This window comes from Nothoprocta perdicaria, unplaced genomic scaffold (assembly GCF_003342845.1).
Source record: "Nothoprocta perdicaria isolate Ctin4 unplaced genomic scaffold, notPer1 scaffold_67, whole genome shotgun sequence".
Classification (NCBI taxonomy): domain Eukaryota; kingdom Metazoa; phylum Chordata; class Aves; order Tinamiformes; family Tinamidae; genus Nothoprocta; species Nothoprocta perdicaria.
The window spans coordinates 1,519,707-1,544,421 of NW_020455943.1; the positions used below are offsets into that span (position 1 = coordinate 1,519,707).

General features: G+C 46.8%; 1 protein-coding gene across 1 annotated transcript in view; it reads right to left on the reverse strand.

Annotated features, from left to right (window-relative positions):
• Window positions 1–24,715, reverse strand: part of ARID2 (AT-rich interaction domain 2) — a 95,805-nt gene that overhangs the window by 2,022 nt on the left and 69,068 nt on the right. Inside the window, exons 13-20 of the mRNA XM_026050263.1 lie at window positions 21,446–21,580; window positions 20,758–20,957; window positions 17,537–20,370; window positions 9,406–9,554; window positions 4,795–4,933; window positions 4,610–4,695; window positions 1,079–1,202; window positions 902–993 (exon numbers count right to left, since the gene is read on the reverse strand). Coding sequence (XP_025906048.1) covers window positions 902–993; window positions 1,079–1,202; window positions 4,610–4,695; window positions 4,795–4,933; window positions 9,406–9,554; window positions 17,537–20,370; window positions 20,758–20,957; window positions 21,446–21,580 — 3,759 coding nt within the window. The remainder of the gene's footprint in view (window positions 1–901; window positions 994–1,078; window positions 1,203–4,609; window positions 4,696–4,794; window positions 4,934–9,405; window positions 9,555–17,536; window positions 20,371–20,757; window positions 20,958–21,445; window positions 21,581–24,715) is intronic.

A 24,715-nucleotide genomic window follows, 5' to 3' on the forward strand; every position in this document is an offset into this window, starting at 1 on the left:
AAATCCAGGAATGCCGAGATGAGAGAGGAGCTGAGGCTCCAGAGGCTCCCGGAAGCTCCGTGTGTGATCCCTGCTCAAGGGTGTCCGGGTGGGCCTGCACAGGGCCCTGTGGGGCAGCTCTGCACAGCCTCCTTGGGCACCTGTTCCTGTGGCCCATCACCCCCGGAGCTCCCTTTTCCCCGGGACATCCACAGGCTTTTCCCTGCTGCAGCCCGTGCCCGCCGGCCCTCATCCCTTCCCTGGGCTCCAGGAGGGTTTGGCTCTGCCCTCACTGACCCCCCGTTAGGCAGCTGCAGCTAGTCCCGAGACTCCTTTTTACAAGGAGAACTAGGAAAACTCCCAGTTTCCAGGCTTTAGACATGAATGAGAAAAACGCTTATTAGAAATAATCACCACTTCCATTGTAACGAAGTTGTGAAACAAAGCAAAGCAAAAACGAGAAAATACTCAGCCTGTAACTTGTCAGGAAAGTGCTGAGCACTGTGATCACTGGCATGGTGAGAAGCTTCTTTTCCTTCCCTACTATAAAGAACATTTCCTGCTTACAGCAGTCAGTCAGTCAGTACTGTTCTGTTTGCTCACTGATGGACGTCATACAAGCAGGGGAAACCTGGTGGGGTCATTCACTTGAATCAACCCAAATTTGGAGGGGAAAGCAAGAGAGGCAGTGGCTATAAAATACGACTGTGCATCCCTGCACGAACCTGAGAGAAGAGGGAATTCACCCCTTTCTCAGGCTGGGATAAGAGGGCCCTCCTGACGGGAGATTTCTGACAGGAAAACCACTTTTCAGAGTGCCCCAGCACCTCCTGCCAAAGGCAAAGCTTCTCCACGTCCTGCCTTAGCCTGCGCAGCAGGGCCCGCCGCGCACTGCAGCTCCGGTGCTCCGCACGCCGCTTACCTGCGCCCACACTCCGAGTATTTACCGATGTTTTTCAATATTAAGGCAGCTGTTAATCGGATGTGTTTAGTTATTGGTCCCTCTTTTTCATCCTGCAAAGGAAGCCAGGGGAGAGGCGGGTGAGGAGCACGGCGAGGGGCGGCAGGGCGGCGCGCGGCGCGCGCAGGGCTCACTCACTGTGAAGTCTCTGAAGACGAGGTTGCGGGAGCCCCTGCGCAGGGCCATGAGCGCCGCGCTCGGGTGGTTCACGATGGCCTTCTGCGCCCTGGCCGCGGGCGCCGCGGGGCCCGCCGGCGGCGGCCTGCGACGGGACGCACACAGCGTTACACAGCAGCCTCCGAACGCACCGGCGCACGCGGAGCGAGGCAGGCTGACAGGCTTTTAACCTCCGCTGGCAGAGGCCTCAGTGCGTGGGGCTGATGTGCCCCCCGTCTGCACCCAGGGCGGCCCTGGGGGGAAGGCTCGGGAAGAGCCCGGGCATTTGTCTGGCATGGGAAAGCTCTTCTCCTGGGGAAGTGCTGCTCACAGCCATGGTACTGGCGATGGCAAAGTAACAGCCAGTACTAATGTCACTGCCACCCTTCCTGAAGGGAACTTGGTTGCGGGGGTCTTATCAGCCGGGGGTTAATGGGAGCACCGAGTGTGACTGTGCAAATGTCACCTGAGATTTGGCCAGAGAATGCCCTAAAAACGTGGCAGCTGAAACCTGGCACAGCTCGTTGGGGCCACTGCACATGAGCACAATACACAGCGCACATTTCTCATGGTTAGCGGGGAGCACTTCCAAGAAACATGATTTAAGTTATCATCTAGGACATAAAACATGTGACTGTTAAATCAGATCAAACATTTGTAAAACCAATGGCCTGTTACAGCAGCTTTCAAATTGAGATTAATAAACGAAGCCATTTTAGAAAGCTGTTACAGACAGCAAGCATAGCAGAAGCAACCCCTTCATTTTTAGTATTAATACTGAAGTCAAAGTTGTATTTCATGTAAAACCTGAATTTCAGTTTAGAATGTGCAAATATGCCATCTTCCATCTGTTTTCTTTTCTATTAAATGTCAAAATGTCATAATACCATCTCCAAGGAAAAGACTGTGGCATCATTGGTGAAAAATATCGCTGAGCTTCAGTATATTGAACAATATTATTATGAAGTCCTCTAGTACTCTAGTAGAATGTGGTTAGAACATTTCAGTGTATTAGAAATGTGTAGTAGTGCTTACAGGAGCATAAAGCAGGTGTAAATATGCTGTTTATTAAACTTAAAGTTAGTTTGTACCAAAGTTGTTTAGTCTTTCAGGGTAAATGGATAATTCTAGACTTAAAACCTGAGGTCTGTATTCGGAAAGACTTCTTCATAACTTGAAATTCTAACAAGAAGAAATTCTGGTTACAAATGAGCAAAAGGATTCGTGTAATGCAAGACAGGAGATGAACTAGCAACAGACACAACTTTGTCCTGAAATCTTTAGTGGCTTTAGTGGCACATCTTTGTTTTCTTCCTGTTAAGAAGGACAAAGATTCCTCTATGGAGGCTGTTCTGAATGTTCCTCTTGGATATGGAACATAATGGGAGGTAGAAAGCTGAAATACTATTACCTTGATTCTGGAAATATTGAGAGAGGCACAACTCTGACGAGCTAAGCACAGAGGTACACTAAAAAAGCTGTCTTCTCTTTAGGATTTTGTTAAGAAGAAGAAAAAAGGTGGTAACAAGTTACTAGACCTGAACTGGGCTGACTGGTGCCTCTGCGAGCTTGCAACGCCAAAAACGTTTGGAGTTCTTGCATACCTTTAATTGTACTATCAGCTTAATGCCAAGCCACGCCATTTGGCTTGTAATAAAGGTTACCTCCTGCTCCACACCGTGCTGCCTTAGGGACACTTTTTTCTAGGTCCTGTTATCACCTTTGCTGCAGTGGCAACAAGAGGGGGGAAATCAACTGTGTGAATCCATGGTCATTCAAACAGAGAAAGCTGCACCGAGCAGCTCATTTGCTAGTGCTCCCTGCCCTCCAGGATGTTGTATTCAGCCACCTCTGAACACCAGAAGAGTTAATGCCCTGCAACCTGAAGAGCTAAGAAATAATTCTCCAATTTCTTCTGCTCCACATGAGGGTTCCATCACACACACTGGGTGCTGACACAGAAAGGTTTCCTCTCTTTCAGGAACCCCTTGCATGGCTGTTCAATTGACTTCAAGATAAGTCCATCCAACTCAATTTGGCAAAATCACTTTTTCCTTGATTCTATTCTATTTTACTTTATTTTATTTATTTTTACAATCAGACCAAAGCTAAAACCAGTTCTCTGGAGGCAGCCATGACAATGCACAGCTGTGAGAAAGAAAAATGATGGCAGGGAGAGAGGAACCTCTTCCTTTGACCAGTAAGAAGCTCTTACTTCTCTGTCTCTTCTGAAATCAGATCCTTAGTCTCAAGATTTAAGAGAGAATGGGGTGTGCATAAATCCCTGCCTTCTGGATCTGACCCAATCGAGGGATCCTGCCGTAGAAGAGAAGATCTATGCAAGATTTTTGTTTGTATTAGGCCCATGTGCATCAACCTAAATAATCCTGCAAGGATTCAGAGCTATTGGCTGCGTTATCCGTGTGACGGAACATTTCTGAAAGGGCAGTTAAGATCATATCATGGAAGGAGATTTATTAAAACCTTTTGCTTCCCACTTATCAGGTGTTAAGATAAGAGGTGTTAAGGCTACATTATCATTATTCTTCATTCTGTGGTTTTCAGAGGTCTGAATGCATGTAAAGAAACAAGGCAACACACTTCAGGTTTAAGAAGATTTGAGGTTTTTTTTTTAAATAAAAAATAACTAAATTTCTCAGCTCTCTCACTCAGCTACCTTCCTCTGCTGCTGCCAGCTGCTTTGTAGCAATTGAACTAGCTGCAAAATCTTCCTGAGACCCTGTAAATCAAATCCTTGCCTTGCAAAAGAGAGACTCTGCTCGCCTACCAACCAAGCCCTGTCTCAGCACAGTTACACCCAGGTGCCTGAGCCCTGAGCAACTCCAAGAGAACTCCAGAAACCCACAAGCAATGGGCTTGCACTGGCCAAAAATAATTAAATATCAAGATTGAAATCCTTTTGTGAAAGAGGAGAGCTAGGTCTGATTCCAGCTAACAGCACAAAAAAAGAAAGGAAAAATAAGTCTTCTGAGTGTTGGTTTTGTTTTTCCTCCTATCTGGTTTGTTTGTTTAAAGGGACATTTATCACAAGAATCCCTGGATCAACCCATTTCAGAGCACATATCTGGAAGGAACCCAGCAAGCTACAAGACCGAGTGAGCTGCAGTGTAGGAGCACTAAAGCAGCTGCCCTGCAAACAGCAAGTAACTCCCAGTGCAATTACCAGCACTTCAGTGTTGCAGGAGAAGTTACAAAGTGCCGCCTGCCTGGGAAAGCCGGAGGGCGCGTGGAGAACAGCGTGTGTCACGGAGGCCGGACCAATTTACCCTGAAGAACTGCCTGTGCTTTCCACAGCCACAGCTCTGTCTGCCACAACACAACATAATTCTTCTCTCGCCCATTTTGTATCGCTTTAAGTGACACTAAATTTGACTGTTACCGTTACGCAGAGCTGCACTCCACAAGCCACATTATAGACAAGTTCTACAAAGTTCCTCACAGGGTCTGTTTCCCCCCACTTCCCCACTCCTAAAGAGGCTTCAGGTCTCTTACTTATTGGGAGGTTTCTGGTTTCCTGCTGGCCCAAGTTCATCTTGCTTTAAGCCTGCAAGCAAAGCATCTCTGGAACAGTGCTTATCCTGGTTGGGGAAAAAAGGAACGCCATGAGCAAAACGCCTCAAGATTTACTGTGAATATCCTACTGTTTTCTACTATAAAATGTGAAATAAAATCTGCACCTGTAGGTGGGTGATGAAGGAAAACCTCTGCCGCTGGAAAGGTTCACATCCCTCCCATAGGCACTGTCCTGGGTAGACATCTTTTCCTCCATGTTCGGTTGCTGCATGGTAGAAAACTTGTGACGGTGTCTGAAACCACCTGCAAGCCAAAAACAGGGGGGGAGGGGAAAAAAAGTTATAATTTTTCCTTCCTGTTAGTGGTAAAGGACAAGTACCACAAGCCAATATCAGCTAAAATGTGTTTCCTGAAAAGAAACATGCTTTAGTGAAAAGGCATAAACATACAGAAGCCAGAATGTGTCTGCATATATTACCAGTTAGTTACCAACAAATGCCAATATGATTTTGCTGAACACTGTTTAAATATTATGGACCTTTCTTCTTAATTTAAGCTTTACCTAAGGAATAGCACGTGCTATTTTCAACAAAATCTCTTCAATCCAAGCAAAAATAAAGTACTAAACCCTCAACAGCCAAGAAGTGTTGTATTTCATACTTTTCCCGTGCATTTTCTCCATATTCCCCGTGGTGGAGGCACAGCTACCACTCCCCTTACAGGGAGCTCACCCTCTTGAGAGGTTTCTTCCCCTTTCAAGTGGAGGAAATCACAATTCACCGCGAACTGCACAAAGCTGTCAAGTCGACAGTCCTTATATCTCTCTCTTTAAATTGCCAGGCAGACAAAACAGAAGCTATTCTATTTTTTATCAAATTGGCAAGAGGGGACCACCAGATTTTAAAATCTATTCTGTGAAAACAGTAACTCAAAAAAAAAAAAAAAAGGAATCTTTCTAGCCTAGATGTACTTTAACACACTCATCAAGTGCTCCGGACTGGGGTCTCTAGGGAGCCGTGGGGCTGCCCTGGGGCGCCGGCAGCACGTGGCACACGGGCCCGGGACCCAGTGGCCCCGTAAGGCAGCGGCTCCGCGTGGCCAGGGGGTCCCCGAGGGCGACAGGGTGGCCGGGGGCCCGCGGGCTGCCCCACAGCAGCAGCAGCTGGGTCAGGGGGCCTGGCTGAGCGGTGCCAGGAACGGGCTCGGCTCCAGCTCGGGACGTCGGGATCGCAGCGGCAGCAGCTCCTCGGCTGTCACAGGCTGCTTCAAGGGAGGGCTCTCAGCAAACCTGGGAGGTGCCTTCATCCCACCAGCCCCTCCAGGCCCCACCAGGCACTCCACGGCAGCTCATGACACCCACCGTTTCACAGGTCAACACGCAGGTCCAGGTGACCAGACCCTATTAGGTTACGGTGCCTGAACCCCACAGTTAATTTCATCTGGAGACACTTGTAAGTTGGTCCTATGGTAACGTTCTAGTTAAAAGCTGAACCTATTCCACTAACTGCCTATATTCCAGCAATTATTTTCATTAAAGGCAATAAGTACAACCTTCCTCTTTCCCATACACCAGTCAGCTCTGCCTGCAGGGTGCACAGACTCCTGCCTCGTGCTCTTGGTCAGGCGAGCCCATAGCAGGCAGTGAAAACACAACGGTTTAGATCTGTCTTTGCTCAACAGTGACAACTGGTGCTTCAGAGGATGGAAAAAGGCCTTCCCACAGTAAAGGGGAGCGTGCAAACTTACCTCTAGCTCAGAATAACCCCTGACATGGATTCAACAAATTCTGCAGCACGAGTCAAACCCAAAATGCAGTCTGAAACATTTTGTTCAACATGCTTTAAGAAAAATAAAGCCACTTCAGTCACGTTAAGTCATTCATGGTAGAACCCATTCCCCGCTACACCTAAACAACCAGAGCCTCCAGGATCAGCCTGCAGAACTTAAACTTACTCAGAAAGAAATATCTATTTATTCCTAAGGCTTAAAGCAACAGAACAGAGCAGCCCTTCAGGTGTGAAGCACTGAGGACTCGGTCAGCTGAACTGTGTCTCAACCTGTTGCCTCCCACTTAATCTCTCCGCTGCTCCTAAGTTGAGCTGCGGAGCAGAACATGCACGTTGCAGCTGAGCTGCCGGGCAGTGCGGGCCCCAGAGCAGTGCCAGTCTGCACGTTCAGATGCAAGCCCCTCAAGAGCAGGCACCTCCTGGCCTGCCCAGCTGGGGAACAGAACAGCAGCTCCTGAACCAGGCCCAGCACCCTCCGCGGCGCCTGCAGACACCAAACTTCCAAGGGAAGCACCTAGCTTCTGCTACAGCCTTAATGCAACCAAATCCTGTGGCTGGCAGTGTGGAGAGTTTTACTTCTGCTTCACACACCAGCCCAGAGCTCACGTGGAGAGCCCAGTCACTACAAGCACTTGCCCAATCACTACAAGCACTTGCCCAATCACTACAAGCACTCGCATAACCGGCCCTTGTGGGGTTGAGGCCTTCAGGCACTACCATCATGCACACGCTACGTACGACATCACTAGCACCTATATTATATTTAAACATCTTGGTATAATGTTTGCAGATTGAATTCTGAAGAACCCTCTGCACGCCACAGCAGCCAAGTTAGGAGCTGGGAAAGAGGACTTCATATTTATTCTGACTGTCAGCACAGTGTTACCAGGGGTCTTCACAGCCTCCTGCCACACACCCTGGAAGGAAAGGTTGATGCCAATGTTTTGTGAGCACCACACTAAACACACCCAAAGAAACGGGTGCAAATAACTGTACCAAAACTCATCTGCTGTTTTATCTTTCTGATTAATCAAACGCCAACAAACACCACAAAAGAAACACGGCACCGCTCTACCATCCTGCTGCTAAGAACCTGCCTGCTGAACAGCTAGAGAAAAAACTGCTAGCCAAACATTAAGGACACCAACTACTGCTTGGAAAGCTCAAAAAGTAGGTTAATGACCCCTTCTTCTTTTGTCTTACCGAAACAAGGTGGTAAAAGCAGCTAAGATAAATGTTTTCATTACACATCTCAACAGTAGGTGAGGGGTTTTTATGTCTATTAGAAGCAGGAAGCCTACAGGAGGTTTGATGCTATTTTTATCGGGTTATTGAAGGCAAATGAAGATTAAAATAAAATCAGATGAAGATGTTACATTAACACTCTGGTTCTGTCTTCACCACAGCGAACGCAGGAGCAATATATATCTGAATAGCTTGTAGGCTGTGGGTGGGGGTGCCAGGATACGGAAACAAATATTTGAAACCAGCAGCTGCACGAACAAGAGCTGTGTGTCAAAAGGATTAGATGGCACCAATACAAAATCTCTGAAGGCTTTCAAAAACAATGGGACTTAATTATGAACAAAAACGTGTATTGTAAAAGAAAAAAACAGGAAAAACTAAAGCAGAAGGAGTAACATCTTCAAAAGAAAAAAAAAATCAGAAAATTAACCTGTGAGATAGGGGTACTGCAGCTCTCAGGAAAACTTGCTGGGACAAACAGATTAGAGGAGACTGGGGCCGAGCTGTGCCCTGCTCAGCACTCCCCTCAGCTCTGCCCAACGCAGCCCACGGAGCTTAAGGCCCAACAGGACCCTGGTGCCAAACCTGCAGTTCTCAAGTGCAGTTCACCAGCTTTTTAAGCAGCTGCAACCTGGCAGGGCTGCTTAGAGATGAGCCTTGGTGTCTCCTTTCTCCCCCAGCAGACCCTCTCCTGTATGAGCACAAGGGCCTGTGCAGCTCTCAGGAAGCTTTCAGCTAAGCTCCATTCAGTTACCTCTCCGTTTCACCACCGGTGCCAAAGGTTTTGTTTGTTTTCTTGCTCCACCTCTACTTTCTGAATGCCTGTGCACCAGCTCCCTGCTGCATCCGTGGTCTCAAAGGCCCCTTTGCACTGGAGCTGCAGCTACAAGGAAGCCCCTCACCCTTTTCCACCACCCCCCTCTGGGCTGTGCTACCCCCCCTTGTTGCACCACAGCGCCTGTTTGACAGCTCTCCTGGTTTCAGCAGCACTGCACTGAAAATTAAAACGCCATGGATTGGTGTATTTGCTTAAAAATCAGTATCAATATTGGTAACATAGCACTATTCACAATATTTTGAGTATATAACCAGAAAAGCCTGTTTAGTTCACCCATTTCCCCCTTTTTAACACCATCCTCATAAACAACAACAACAAACTAATAATTTACTGCCTAGTATTAAGGTCAAGTTCCTTGGTTCAAGCATTTATTTCCTTTCATGCTGATGGAATCCTATGGCATAATAAATAGCACCCTAATTACTAAAATTAGTCATATTCTAAATAAGACTTTGACCAGGACATTGAAGTGCACGCCCTGCTCTTGCAAAACTGGAAATACAAGCCAAGCATTAAGAACTAGAAACAACTAAAGTGGCTGATTTGCAACTAGAGCACAGTAAATATTTTTGTATTTGCAATACAGAGAACCAGCTTCAGAGCTAGGGAAAGGGTTTTCTTACTTTGCAACACTGAACATACTTCTTACTGGAAAATCAATACATTAAAAGAGAGCCCAGAAATACACATTTTATGCTCTGAGGGTAATTAAGAGCAGCTGTATTTTGCTATTTCCCTCCCACACTTGAGCTTCCCCACCCTTTTCCCCTTTCCCTTTTCCCCGATGACAAAGCCTAAGGCAGCTTATGGGAACTGAAGGCTAGAAGTCGCACCAGCCCTTTGTGTATTGAAGCACCTGCTACCTAGGGGTGGGTAAGCAGTGGTTAGGTGAAGGAGCCACTTACTTTTTACAAGACTGCCAGAGACACATGAAGTTCTGCCCAGGCTTCTTCGGCTGCTCCGCGTGCTGACTTGCTGCGGGGTAGGAGGGCGGCTGCAGGCCCAGCTGCTGGCCCGGGCCCTGCGCGGCCGGGGTCGACGTTGCAGGGGTGCTCTGCAGCAAAGGTTGAAACGCAGTTTTAAGCAGGGCATGCTACAAAATACAGCAGGTTGCTTGCTATCTTTGCAAAAATCTTTTATTCTAGACTTTAATCAATGGCACGTTTTGGTATTTGAACTCTTGGAAGTCAGAATAAGCATAAAGATACATAACAGCAAAATACGAACAGATACAACCTCGGTCATTTTTATGTAATGTTTCTATATCCATTAACACTGTTACACAGTGAAGTAACTTTTCATTTATATTACCCATATTATCCCGAAAAAAGCCTAGACAAACCAACTACTGCTCCAAACCCAGGACTGAGGAGCAATTTCTGTAGGCAGGACATTGCCATCGCTAGGCACGTTGAACATGGCAGTTAACAAAGCAAATCACACAGTAAAGAGCACAAGTTTCAGAGCCATTAGTCACTTCTGGGAGACTCCCTCTCTCTCCCTGCAGCGACGCACACAGCTCGGCACACAAACCCTCACGGAGACCTCCAAAAGCCCAGGGCTGGCAAACAGCTCGTGTAACGTGTACAGCGAAGGACTGGCATCTCAGGAAGAAAACAGATGCTTCCCCTGCCCCCTCGGAACAACTCAGGAAACTTATTCTGACAGTGGATAAAAGTTCTCAAAAGCGACCCAAAAAGCTTAAGACGCAGCCAAAACCTGCCCTTCTTCTTTCTCAGGGCACAGAGACTGAACCAGGTGGTTTCCTCACCTCGAGGCAATGCACGCATTAGAAACTGCTTCTCTGCCTTTTTTCCCCTCAAACGCTCTAGTCTGTCAGCCATGGACGTATGAACTATACATATATATATATATAAATGATAAAATGAATATACATTAAATATAGCTATCCCAGGTCATACACAACACTAATAAAACAACCAAAAGGACAGCAAAGAAAAAAGTGTAACTAAGTATCACGAGACCTAACTATAACACTCCCCACGCCCAGGTGTAATTCCTGGTAACAATAAAGGGAAACTCAGTGAAACCTTAAAAAAAAAGCAGCATAATGTGATGCCTGTGATCTGTGTGGATCTTCTAGGATCACCATTTCTGTAACGCATTTACTTTCAGCTTCATGTGAGAAAGCTAATGAGTGCCAGCAACTTGGCATGTTCTGCAGCCTTCTCCTGGCACCCTGCAAGCACATTTTGATGGTCTTTATGTGACTTTTTACCCCAGCAGAACTTGTGCCTTATTTAAGGTGCTGCAAAGCTGGTGTTTACTGGATGAAGGCAGCACGGCACCTCCCGCTCCCCATTCAATGGTCGTTCATCTATTATTCACCACTGCTGACCAAACCCTGCAGTTCATCCAGAATTACTGATTTTCCCAAGGGTTTTTTTCCTGGCATGCTCCATTAGTGGAAGCTTTAAACTTTAAATCTCTTTATGAGAAGGTATGAATATTATTATTTTAAGCAAGGACAACTGTGATGCTAAATCCTAAGAGTTAAATACTGAGAAGGAGAGAGCACAGAAGAGGAACCAGCTTTCAGGACAGAAAGTTAAACCGTTTCCCCCTTCCAATCCCCATCTGCTCCAAGTCCTGGCAAGAAAAAAACAGTAAACTGAAGTCAGTAAAATCATTTTAGCTGTTCAGAATTCTGTTACTGCTGCTGAACTACCAAGGAGAGGAGCTGCCCTCAGGGCAGCCTCAATGCCCACGTACTCTTGGTTTGAATTTATTGCTTCTCCATCGTCCTATCTCAATTACATTACAGACTGACAAATAAAGGGATGTCACGTTTGTTTCCCAAGGCTTGGCTTTAGAAATGTTTTAACTCTACATCTCAAAGCTTTCTTTTATTCCGTTTACTAGATCTGATAATAATTTCTGTTCGCAACCGTTTTTTCCTCGACCCCTTTTCATCTATTGATTTATGTCATGCAAGAGGCACTGGAAATCTTTAACATCACATAAAGTCTTCATCTTTCAAACATAAATAAAAATTTATACTCCAAAAACACACTTAGGAATGTTTGCTATGAGGTACCTGATTTACCCTACTGCTAAGCAATGATAATGCAAGGCTCTTTACTTCTTTAACATACAAAACCAAGGCAGACACTTCACTTGTGCAGTAAATTCTTTGTAGGATGAGTAACATTAAAAAATTTCCCATTTCCCCCTGTGAAGATTTTCACATATTGCATCCTCTAGCAAAAGCACTTTCTAGTTCTAGTTTCCCTAAAAATCAAGTACCAAACACCCCGCACACTCACAGAGCTTACAGCATTCTTGCAGTTCAGATCTCTCCATGCTCTGATTTCAGCTGGGACAACTCAACACTTCTGCAGATCAGATCTCACTGGGATCCGGGACTGAAAGGTACCTCTTACACCTTATTTTATTCATAACACAAAACCTTCCATAAACTAAGTGCCATCTTAAGGACTCATAGAGCAAGAACGCAACTTGTTTGTGTGTGTGCGTGCTTTGAGAAGGTCAGTATCAACAGGCCAGGGCAGCTGAACCTGCTACCATCACAGCAGAACTTCACGCAGCTGCAGCTCATGGGCGCTACGGTGACAGGAGGGGGCCATGGGAACCGACCTCCCACAACCTGGGTTTTGACAGGACCCCCGGGTGCCCCACAGCACAAGTGGTGTGACAGAAGCTCAGACTCATAGGCTCCAACACACTGCACACACACCCCTTGGCATGCCCAGATAGCGTAAGCAGATGCAAGGCAGCCCACAGTGACTTTTCCAAGCACTGCTTTCTAACAGCTTGATTCCTCCCCTTACTCCCTGTTTCTTATGGCAGCTCCTGAACCAGCAGTCCTGACTTTGATGATGTCCCAGCCCTTCACACACAGAACGGGAGGTCTGCCCTTCCCGACGCCCTTCACAGCAGGGCCTGGACTCGAGGCACGTCCCCAGGCAGGGCAGGTGCGATGCAGAACGCCCAGCTCGGCGGCCACAGCTCCCACCTCCGCCATCCCATTCCCGGCTCCCCGCAGGCCGAGCGACCCGGGCGCTGCCACCCCAGGCTCGTCTCGGAGGTGCCAGGGGCCCAGCAGTGTCTGCAGGCACCGCTGTGCGACCCGCGGGCCGGCTGCCTCGCCTGCAGCCTCGGGATGCGCCAGAGAGGCCGCAGCCGCGCTGCCTCGGGACACAGCTGCTTCCCAGGGCAGCTCTCTTCTCACACGGGAACTACGCGCCGCTGGGTCTGACTCGGCCTCCCGGGACCTGGACCGGCTCTTCCAGCGCGAGGCCTCGACTACCAGGAGCGCGGGAGGCATCAGAGCTGAGGCCAGGGCAGGACGGAGACCCGGGAGATGTGAGAGCACGGCTGGCAAGCCCAGCCGGAGCGCGGCCGCCGCGGGAAGAGCCAGCCACATCCCTGCATCCCACTTCCTGTCACGGCAGCCTCTGCCTCGGCCACAAGGGCAACCCAGGAGCAGCTTTTTTCCACCGTCCAGCTCCTGCAATGCCTGTACGATAGAGAGTCATGACATTCTTTGGGATAGAAAGTAAAAAGTATTAAGCTGTTTTTTCCAGTTACACTATTGTCAGATATTTCTTCAATTCTTCGAGACTTCCAGACTTCAAGACCTCTTCAAGAGGGCAACGTGCTTTAAAAATGCATTTTTTCCACCTTTTACCCTAGGCCTATGAAACCCAGAACATGTTGCAATGGAGACAGGTGTGCTGGGCAGCTAAGGCTGGACGACACAGAGCATTTCCTCTGAACTGCTTTGCTCGTGCTGACTTGGAAGCAGCTCTTTGCTCACTCACCCCGTTCCCTTGGGAGGGGGGGATCCTTTGACAGTCCTTAAGGTACTAAAAATCTAACAGAAACAAATACACAACAAAGATGTAAAACCTTTCAGTATTTGCAAGTATTGCCACACAATTCATAATGCTCAATATTAAAATAAATTGTCTATATAGATTAATGGATACCATGAAGGTGCTTTTTTAGCATTAACCCTGCCAGTTTTACAGGGCTTAGTTTGCAGACAACAAAAGGAAAACACTGTATCCCAATATGTTGGGGATTTTGTTGTTACACAGAGTCTTAAGGAGCTTCAAAGCATTAGGCTGCATTTCTCCTCCCATCATTAGCATGTAAATGATTGTATGCAAATATGTTTAACTGCAGTGAAGACTTAGCAAAAAAATAAATAGAAACTAAACACCACAGGATTTTGAACTCAACGTTACTGGAAAACGTTGGGTTTGGCTTCTTCGAGACCATCACGAGGCCGCTCAGCAGCGGCAAGCGAAGAGGGCAGCACTCGAGGGTCGCCCGCACGGGCGCTCTCTGGCAGGGGTGCCGACGGGCCTCGCCACAGAGGGTGGCCCCCCACCTGAAGCGGGGTCCCTGGGAGGGGGCAGTGGGTGCTTCCGGGGGAATAACAGGGACAAGCTGGGAAGCGGCCACTCCCAAGGCCGGACAAGGGAATTTGCGGCCCACGTGGGCACTATGAGGAGCCTGGCACGGTACTGGAGCGCTCGTCACAACCCAAACCAGCTGGAGCAAAGCAACCTGCTTGGGTTCAACTGGTGTTTTAGAGGGGGCTGTAGCAGAGAGAGGAAAAAAGCAATGAAAATGAAGTCAGGAAACACGGATACGCGTTTCTTTTTCACCCACCAGTCTGGCACAATGCCGGAGGAAAGAAGTAATCCATAGCAGGGAGCACAGAAACTAAGGAAACTAAGATAAAAAAAAAAAAAAAAAAAAAAAAAAAAAAACCCCACACAGCACCACAACCAAGGACATCAACTGCTAGCTCCATCTCCTCTCAGGCTGCATTTAGAGGGTTGGCAAAATGCAGATGTAAATATATATATATATAAATCTAATATTGTGCAAGTCTGTTCTTCTGACATAGCCCATTTTTTGTACAAAAATACAATAGTCAGTCCCTAAAGTCCAGTCTACCCATTCTTATCTTTCAATGAGCTCTGCTGATATCTACATCCAATTAGAGCAACGTGAAACAATCGCAGATGATTGTGCACACAGAACTATCTGTATTTGTCTAACTAGACTTACATAGCACTACATAGGCTCTCCCATTACCATCAAGTATATGCTTCTTAATGTTTCAGCAGCACAAGTTAAATCAACATCTTTTTTCTCTTCAGGCATCAGTCCTTTTCAAACTACCAAATCATGTTATGAAAGATGCCTTCTCTTAATGCTACATCCATTGAAAAGATATTTTCTTCATTTGCTTTGCTCCCACTTGCACATTTCCTCTCCTCCCCTGCTCTGGGGCACACTTACTACTTTATTTCTCCAGTTATTCCCAATTTCTATTTGTCCTTCCTTATCTCAGTTCAAATATCTTCCCTTTCTGCTGCTTGCAACAACTTATCCTGTTACAGTGGCCCAAGCAACACCCTCCTTTTTCTGTCCGCCAGATCTGCTTTGCCAGCCTTCCTCCTGTGGTCTAATTTTAAGCTTTCTTCCTCTTTCCCTTTCTCGCTTCTCTCTGAAACACAAGCTTCATTTCAAAATTTTAAGACAGCAAAGGAACAGGAAAACACGCAATTAACTTCAACAGCTATTTAGTTCGGTCGTAGTGGCCGCCCTTTCATTTCTACCCCTCACCATTTTCCTTTATTGTGTTTTATCCGCGATAAATTTCACTCCATGCTCTCCTATTTGTTCTGTGTATCAAGTTCACATCAGACACTGCACAGACACTGAAACAGTGCAGCCACTGTACTGGAAGCAGTGCTTCCTAGCTGTTCTCTTTCAAAAGGCACTCGGGGAGGCTGCTCACTGGCCAAGGACGTGGCTCCAGATGGGAGGGGAAACTAGGAGATTCCTGTATTTTGCATGATTATACAGAGCTCAACTCCAGCAGGAGTCATCGGCAGAGAGCAAATGACACCAGCTCGGAGCCGCTCCAGGGGCCTGGCATAAAAGCAGACTCGGCACTGGAGACACTCAGCACCCGGGTTTGCAGCAGGGTAAGGGCTGCTCAGCACCCATGGGTGAGGCAGGCAGGACGAGCACACGCCACGCAAACGTTTCAGAGGAAAGCTCAATTTCTTACAAGTTTTAAGCCTAACTTTAGCGGATATCAACGCACTATATCTGAACAGTCAGTGCTGCAGCACTGCTGTAATAGGCCCTTCACCAGCAAGTTCAGGTTGTTTGCCGAGATCAGAACTAGCAAACTCCTTCTGCCACATTCCTGCAATTCTGAAGAAGCCAAGGACAACCTACGGACAAGGGAATGAGCTAAATTCCACGGAGCAGACATTGAACCAGAGTTGCTTTGACCTGCAGACTAGCACTGAATGGCAGAGGCAGCTAGCAGTTAATCTGTACGTATAGGTAACGTAAAAAAACTGCAGAAATTATTCAAAATAGTGTCAGCAAATCAAGGGTATCTTGCCCAACTTTAAAGAAACTTTAGCAAAGAAAGTGCTCATTGAAGAACTTTTGCTCTGTTACCACGAGAGAACCGCTAATCTAATCCAGAAGGGAGGGATAACCACGTTGCCCTCGCTCTTCTCCTCAAAAGGTCCTGGGAGCCTCGCAGTGCAGAACCTCTGGGACAAACCTGCTATCGCCCCCCGGCCTTGGGGCTATCTGTGGAGAAACAACCACAGATAATAACCACTCAACCCCAGCCATCTTCTACTGCAGGCAAATCCTCCCAGAAACGCAAACTAGGAACTATCCTAACAGCATCACTGCAAACAGGCAGCTACAGCACCCAAGCTGTATCTACTGCACCCTCCCGTGCTGTCAACGGGTGTTTTTGATTAAATGATCAAAAGAACAAAATCACAAACAAAGATAAAAGCACAGATCTTTCTCTCATAAACTCACACAGAAGTTTTTGCTCAAGTTTCCAAGATATTAAAGATAAATATCTGTGTGGTCTGGCAGGGTAAATTAATAATAATTTTATTTTTTAGTCCTGATTTCTGACAATCAAAGTCAAGGAAAAGAGCTTTCAGTAGAAACCTAACTTGATCCAGACAAAGCAGAGCCACTGGCCACCACTTGTTGAATCCACGGTCTAGCTCTGCTCAAGTCATAAACACTGCACACCTGCACGTGCCTTGCCATCAAAAAATAGCCTTAAAGCAGCTCAAACCCAACAACACACTCTCAAATTCCATTTTCTCTCTCCATGGTCTGTCAGAATTCTACGTCTGCCAAACCTGCTCTTCCATCAGCCCCATTTAGGTAAGAGATGTTTCTTGGAGAGGGAGTTTCTGTCCAGGTACACACAGGCTAAAACAAATTCTAGAGAACAGAACAATCTCAGATATGAGCACCTGTAGTGATTACAACACATGTAAGTGATGGACGTACCTTGTTTCTAACAATATTAAGGAGTTAGTACTTTAAAAAAGTAAAAACAGTTCAACCAGGAGAAAAGCTCCCTCCAAATCTGTCAAACATAATTAAATATTTATTGTGTTAACAAAACTACTATTATTTTGACAAATTTCACAAGTAGTATTTTCCCTGGCTAGTGTGATCTGGTGCAGCCATCATTCTCATTTCAAGATTAAGTGCAAGGCCTTCAACTTATTCCAGTAAGCCCAATGCAGCTCTCGCGATTAACTTGCTAAAACAAACAACAAACAAACAGCAAAACCCACACACCTATAACCAATAAAGCTCAAGAACAGAACGAGAAACAATGCAGGTGTGTTTTTACACAGCTATCCAAAAAAATCTGCTTTCAGAATTCTAAATTCTTTAAAATGAGCACTAAAGAAAAGCTCTTTCCTCAGCGTGCATCAAGTTGCATCTGAAGTTAATCGCTCTGACCGACTAAATTCAACTACAGTCCCGGACATGACAAAAGCACGACAAAAACCAGATCTTAAGCTCATGTAGGGACAGAAACCGTTATTACAGGAATATTTAAAATGCTAGGCAAGAGGTAGCAACTGAGTTTACATTTTCATACGCTTTCCTGTCCCAGCATTAGTGGCAATCACAGCTTTTTATTTCTGGAAGCAGAAGCCCACCGTGACATACCTGTGTGACCATGCTCTGGATGAACGTGGTTGGTGGCTGCTGCTGCTGCTGCTGCTTCTGCTGAGCAGCACTTTCTATTGCTACTTTGGCTACAGTGCTCGGATCCGCTCCGGCCGGCACGGCAACCATGGTTGCGCTGCACCCGGCATTGTTGGGGTCGCTGATTGTAACAATTCTAACTCCTACTTTATTTGGAATTCCGGGAACGGTTTCCCTGTCGCTATCCTCCGCCGGCCTCTTTACAGTCTTGCAGTCTGCTGTGCCATTGGTAGACCGAACGTCGGATGACAGGGTAGACGGGGACACTCGAGGTCCTGAGTGTGGGACTGCGAGGATTTGGTGCCCCTGTATAACAGAGGCTGTGGATTGTGGCGAGACAACTACACTTGGGCGTTGCTGAGGCACGTCTGAATTCAAACTCGAGGCTAGAGGTCCATTAGGTAAATCAGTGTTGGTACCACTAAGTTGCTGGGTTAACAGTTTTGCAGCCTCCTGTGTACCGCTTACAACAGGCGAACTACTCAAAGTTAATACAGGCCCATTAGAAATCCTTTCCCCTTGATCACCTTTGGCAGTATCTTGCTGCGTGGCATCCAAATTCCCTTGCTGTTCCACTGAAGATATATCACCATTTCCTACGTGGTTGGAAGTTTTATGATTTGGAATGTTTTTGCTCAAGAGAGAGCCATCTCCTTTATCAAAATCACAGATGCCATTAACGAGGGGCTTCCTCAGATCGCTTTTAATTTCCTGTGTGTCCATTTGTTCAAAGTTCTGTTTTCCAGGAGCTCCGTTCTCACCCATGTCTAACGACGGCCCGTTACTGACTTGGGAGCACTGATTGGCCTCATTCTGAGTTTTCCCTGAGTTAGAAGGAGGTAGACTGGAGTCACTGTACTTTCTCCCGTTTAAAAGACTTCCCACCTGCATTTCACTTTCTTTTGCATCCCCATTGCTGGTGTTTGCAGCTCCTCTTCGACAGGAAGGATTCTCCATAACTTCAATTTTACGCTCGTGAATGTGTAAACCTGTTGCTTCCTTTGCCTCTTCCTCCTTTTGGCAAATTATCTTATCGCCTTTGAACGGGGGAGCAGCAGTACACGGTGATTGTCCAGCTGAAGGTGCTTGTGTAGCTGGAAGCGTTTGCACTTGTAGCCCAACTCCTGTCTGTGCTCCACTCACTGCAATTCCCGCTGGAGCAATGAGCTGAGTTGCACTTCCCTGACTCACAGTTGCAGTAGCAAAACTCGTATTTGGCACAACTGTTATCGTAACCTGGTTGCCAGAAGTCCCCTGGAAAATAGTTGCTGGGCTGTTTGAGATCAACTGGCCTGGCAATATCTGCAAGTTAGAAATGGGTACTGTCTGTACTGCCCCTTGGGGCTGGATTGCACTCGGGACCAGCTGAACGTTTTGCTGTCCAACTAGCAGCTGCTGAGCTGGAGACTGTCCTTGAACTCCAAAGCCTTGTGCCTGGTTATTGGCCATCTGATAAACCACCTGAGGGCTGGGCGCTCTCGCGTTGTTGGGTGGTGGGATCTGCGGAGCGGGGAGGATAAGCTTACCCCCCGGCGTCGAGGGGCCCCGTTTGGGAAGCAGCAGTTGTTTTATCAGGCTGGACTCCCCAGAGTTGGGCTGGCCAACCCCCGTGTTAGCTTGTTGCGACTGAACTTGCATTTGTAGCGGTTGCTGCGGCGGTACCTGTTGCTGCGAGGATGCTGGTGAATGCTGCTGCTGCTGCTGCCTCTTTACAGAAAGCATCTGGCTGACAGTAGGAGGGGGGCCTTGCGGCGGAGGAGCGGTCGGTGAAGGCGACATGACCGTAGGAACTTGATTGTTTGTCACCGGCCCCGGGGACGGGGAAGAGGCCGGAGTGATGCTCGGCTGCCCAGCCAGCTGCACGGCCTGTCCCGGCGGGATGGAGGCCGGGTTGGCGAGCACGATCTGGTGGATGGCGGGCGCGTAGGCCGGGCCCTGCTGCGCCGGCTGGCTCACGATCACCACGCTCTGCTGCGACGGCGGCGGCGCCTGCGGCTGCTGGACCACGCTGGGCGGCCCTGGCTGAGCGGGCAGCGGCTTCGGCGCGATGTTCTGGAACCCAACGCGAGAGGTCTGCGGGCTCTGCACACCCGCGATGGTCACCACCTGCCCCGCCGCCACCTGGAAGTTCTGGACGCTGGTGGCGGAGACCATGTTGGAGGCCGAGGTGGTGACGTACTGCGGCGGCGCTATGATGACCGTGTCTTGCTGCTGGCTCCCGGCGGAGCCTGGCTGGGCTGAGGGCTGCGACGTGGTGATCAGCTGCTGACCCTGGGAAACTGCGGAACTGCACGCCGGGAGGTTTTGTACTCTGCCAAATATATGACCCTGAGGTACAGCTTGTTGAATCACCGTAACGGGAGTGCCTGAAGGAAGCTGTCCGGGCACCACCGCGTGCAGGGGGGACTGCTGCTGAATCACGGGCTGGTGGTGAAGCAACGTCTGAGAACCAACAACGGTGACCGAGGGCGGCGGGCCTGTGCTGCTGAGGCTCTGATTAGAGACCGGTGCTCCCCCGACAGCAATGGTAACAGGAACCCCAGGCTGGGGTACAGAGCCCTGTATTACTGTGGCCTGCATCATCTCGCAGGGCACGGGGCCTTTGCTCTGTATAACAGTCACCGGAGCGCCCTGCTGCTGCTGTGGATGAATCGAAGGATTCTGCGGAATTCTGGAAACAGTCTGTGCCACTGTATGAACACCTTGAATCGGAAAAGACATCTGCGTTGCTGCCAAAGTTGAAGACTGGTTAATAGGGGTCCTCTGATAATGATTTGGTGGCCCATGTGCGAGTCCTGTTGACATAAAAAAAGCAATAGTTTAAATGCAAAGAATATTTCAAAATAGAGCATTAAAAAAAAAAAGTCCAAAATTTGAATTCATAATTCCATGTGAAGCAGCTTCTCTTCTTAATCATACCAAATCTGAAGTAATGATGGAGTAATAGGGCTCATCTGCTGACTAACAAGCATACAGGATAGCAGCCATATACAGGACAGCACAGAAGCACATACTCCAACACTATTCCTAACATTATTGGATAGAACGAATTAAAGCACGTGGCCACTAGTCGCAACACCTTAAAACTATTTCATCCCTTTCAAACTACTTTCAGCAAATTTTGTTACTGTTGCTTCAGAATCAATGCAAAACAGTTGAAAATTAATTAATTTTAAAAAAACCTGCTGGCAAAGGAGATGAGGCTACATCAGGAATTGAATCAACCCGGACGACAGGGGCAGACGAGGCTGGCTGCTGCTGATAGTACATCTGAATGGGCAGGGGGATAGCCCTCCTCTTCACTCCGACCACGTGGATATGGGCTTGCCCGCTGTTACTCCCATCTTCCACTCTCTTCACTGTATGATTTGGAAAGACAGTTCTGCCAAACACAACACACATTTATGTCAGTCAACACAATAAATCAATCCTCCCACGGTTTTTGTTTCAAACTCTGCTCTTATGGGCAGGGAGGGCAAACTTTGCTTTGTGCACTAGTGCCTGCAGCCTTACGGTATAGCGGGATTCCCTGGGAGCACCTGGGTATTCATTGCTGAGCACTGATACAGCCACCAGAATTGGGCCACTTTCTTGTGCAAGAAAAATGAAAACTACAACAAATCCTAAAACAACCTGGGAAAAAAACTGTAATGGCAGGAAGCAGAGTGTGGCAGGAAGCCGCTCTAACAAAAGTGGCTGAAATAAGACGAAATCAGCTAATTAAACTACAAGCATTTGTTTTACTTTAAATTGCAAAAGTGGACGTCTTTCAGACTCATCTCTTTAGATTCTCCTCAAAATCTGAAACTGCAGGCCAGCACTTAGCACATACAATTGCCTCTTTAACATTGCAGGAACTTTTTGTCTTACCGCAGACATTTATAAAATCCAGTTGACGTCAGGATTCCCCCTCGAGCTAATTTACTACAGGTAGAGAGGTATTCAGAGTACATTTCGGCTCGAGAGACTGAGCAATCAAGACTCACTTCAAAATGTGCATTCAACCTGAAGATGGAAAAATAAACTATGAAGCAGGTGCAGAGACAGTACTTTTAAAAGAGTTAAAACACTTCTACCTGTCTCACAGAGAACTGAGAGCTGATAACAATATGGAAAATGGCATTTTAATGTGTTGTCTTGTCAAACGTCTATTCCATGCTTTGTACTTCTCCCTGTCTACGATTAAGCACATAACAGCCTTCAGACGTGCTGTTTTACAAGCAATGTCTTATTTACATCTATAATATGCAAAATATATCACACATTTGTATGCATTCACACATTTATATGCATGTGTGTTTTTATTATATATTCGTAAACAAACACACAGAAAAAGCATGTTTTGGTGACAGCTCCTGCCTTTACACTTACTACCCGATGACTCCGTTATTCCAAAAGATGGACTGGATGTCAACCTTCCCTCCAAAACTTCTCTCAGAAGTTGATTTACCTTCTGTGCCAAAACCAAGATTTTAACAGATGGGGTAATTTAGTGTTACTTTAAGATACACGTTAAAAAAAACGGAGGCAGAATAACTATCTTCATCCTCTGGTTGTGACCGAGGTGGGGAGGAGGGAGAGAAGGGCCTGGGCCTGTGCACGCAGACACCCGCACACGCTCATTCCTCCAGGCACACACTATCCAAACACCATAAAATCCTTGAACAACCTGCTCTGCCTGATGCTAGAATCCCAGGCAGATGGGAAATATGGACTTGGTACAGAATCTCCGCTAACACACAGACCTTCCAATCCCAATGAGGAATCCCCAATTCCCAGTGTGTCTGTTTGTTTGAAATCCCTATTCCTGCCCAGAGAGATGTGAATAGTTCATGCCCAGCAGCAGAGCTGCATAAAAATTGCCCACCATGTTCAAAAAACTTGCAACAACACGCAGGCTCAGAGAGAACAAAAATCTTTTTAAATTGCCAGTATTTGGCCTATCGAGTTGGAAGTTTGGAAAATTACACTAAGCAGCCCTTTACAGAGTCCTAGGATCCCAACATAATTAGATATTTTTAAAGAGAGAAAGCAAATATTTGAAGAGTGTAAACACTGTGCTGTCTCACAACCAGAAAAATAAATATACCACAGAATCCCAGAATGGTTGAGGTTGGAAGGGACCTCTGGAGATCATCTAGTCCAACCGCCCTGCTCCAGCAGGGACACCCAGAGCACGGGGCGGCATCCAGGTGGACTTTGAAGACCTGCAGAGGAGGAGACTCCACAGCCTCCCTGGGCAGCCTGTGCCAGGGCTCTGGCACCCTCACAGGAAAGAAGTTCCTCCTCACATGGGGATGGAACTGCCTGGGTTTCAGCTTATACTCACAAGTATAACTTACACCCACAGCACTCCTTCTGCAGTTTAATACAATTGTGGTACTAAAAAAATTGAGATCACGCAATACAAAGTCGACGTGTTAGTAAGCTGGCACAGCCATGTGTCTGATATGGCATGTTAGGCTCGCCCACTGTCACTGGTGCCAGCTAACGGGAGAGAAGCTATTTGGGACTTAACACTCGTGACCTGGTGGTGGTGATTAGCCCCGTTACATTTGCTTACCTTACAGGAGGAGTCTTATTCAGCTAAGCTGACTTGTAACACAGACAGGAAGGTCAGCTTAAATACCCTGTCTTTCTGCTGCTTCTAAGAAAGGGCAGCTTTTCTCAATTTTACTGTTTCAACGCACTCCCTTTCAATTTCTATCAACAGGAAGCAATGGCTAAAACACACTATGAAAACTTAGGTGGGTTTAAGACTCCATGTCTGCACTGATAGAAACAGTTGGAAGCGGCTACTTCTATGCTCTCAAATTAAAAAAAGTGTTTTTTTTTTTTTTTTTTGCTAGTTTTTATTTTCCATTGATAATAAAAAATAAACTGTCAGTTTTGCTAATTTTCCATATCAATCTAAGACTACCTGGAAGAAAATTGAAGCACTGAACTGTTGCACTCAGCAGAGAGCAGGAGAAGCACACTATGCACAGAACCAGAAACAACCCGAATGTCCCAGCTTCCCCTCATGTCACATCGTTTGTTTCAGTGCATTTGCCACTGACAGTTTATGCAGTCACAGCAGAGCACATGCCTGTTATTTTTACAGCCAAAACTTCTACTTCATGTTTTTTACAGAGCGCAAGATTCACCTTGTCTCCAGCTTGGCCACCTCAGCTAGACGTCTAGTTCTCCCTGCTGCCGACTGAGAGAAGGTGGCACCACAGGGTAGTTCATAACTCATATTACTACAGACTAGGCAGGTACAGGTAATACATCTTACTACAGAAGAATCTCTCCATTCATTAATTAAAAAAGCCTAGAAAACACACTATGGCTAGACAACAACTTGTAGATGGCTAAATTCAACCGCAGGGAGTCTGTGCATCCCTGTGTAAGTGTCTAAACGAGAATTATTTCCCAGCCTAGCCCCAGCATAGGTTAATAACACTTTGCAGAGTGCAGAGGGAAGCGACAGCAGCTGACTAGGCAGAATTTACAACAGCCCTTCTGTACGTGCAGAGCTCTGCTGAACTTGGGAATAAACCAAAACCTTGATCAGCACAGAGCTCTGAAAGCTCCGAGCTGCGCTTTGAAAACTCTCCCCATGGCATCTTGAAGGTCTAGGCGGGATCAGTGAGGTAAGTGCTGTACAAACAAGGTATGGAGCAGCAGTGGTGCCAGTGTCCATCACAAACCCACTCACGGGAGTATTGAGAATGTGAGCAGATTCACATGAAAGTCAGCTATAGTTCACAACGATCACAGTCCACAAGGCAATCACAGGCAGGAGAGTTTTTCCTCTAAGTATCTGACAAATAATCAACTATAATAATATGGTTTATTGGTTTGGATATGGTTTATCAACCATAATAATATGATATTATAAAAAACACACAAATTTAAAGGGAGAGGCTTTAATTTAATCTACTTCTAACTTGCTTGAGACTACAATGAACAGATCATAATCTTGCAGGGTCGTAACTTCATAACTGGAGAATTCGTTTGTATTGGTGCAATAACGACAGGACAAATTACAGATGAAACCACTGATTAAACAGATAATGCTGCTCCACAGCTTTAAGGAAAAAAATTATCAAGATTAGAGTTAAAAATCAAAATAAATTCTATTCTAAACAAGAAAGC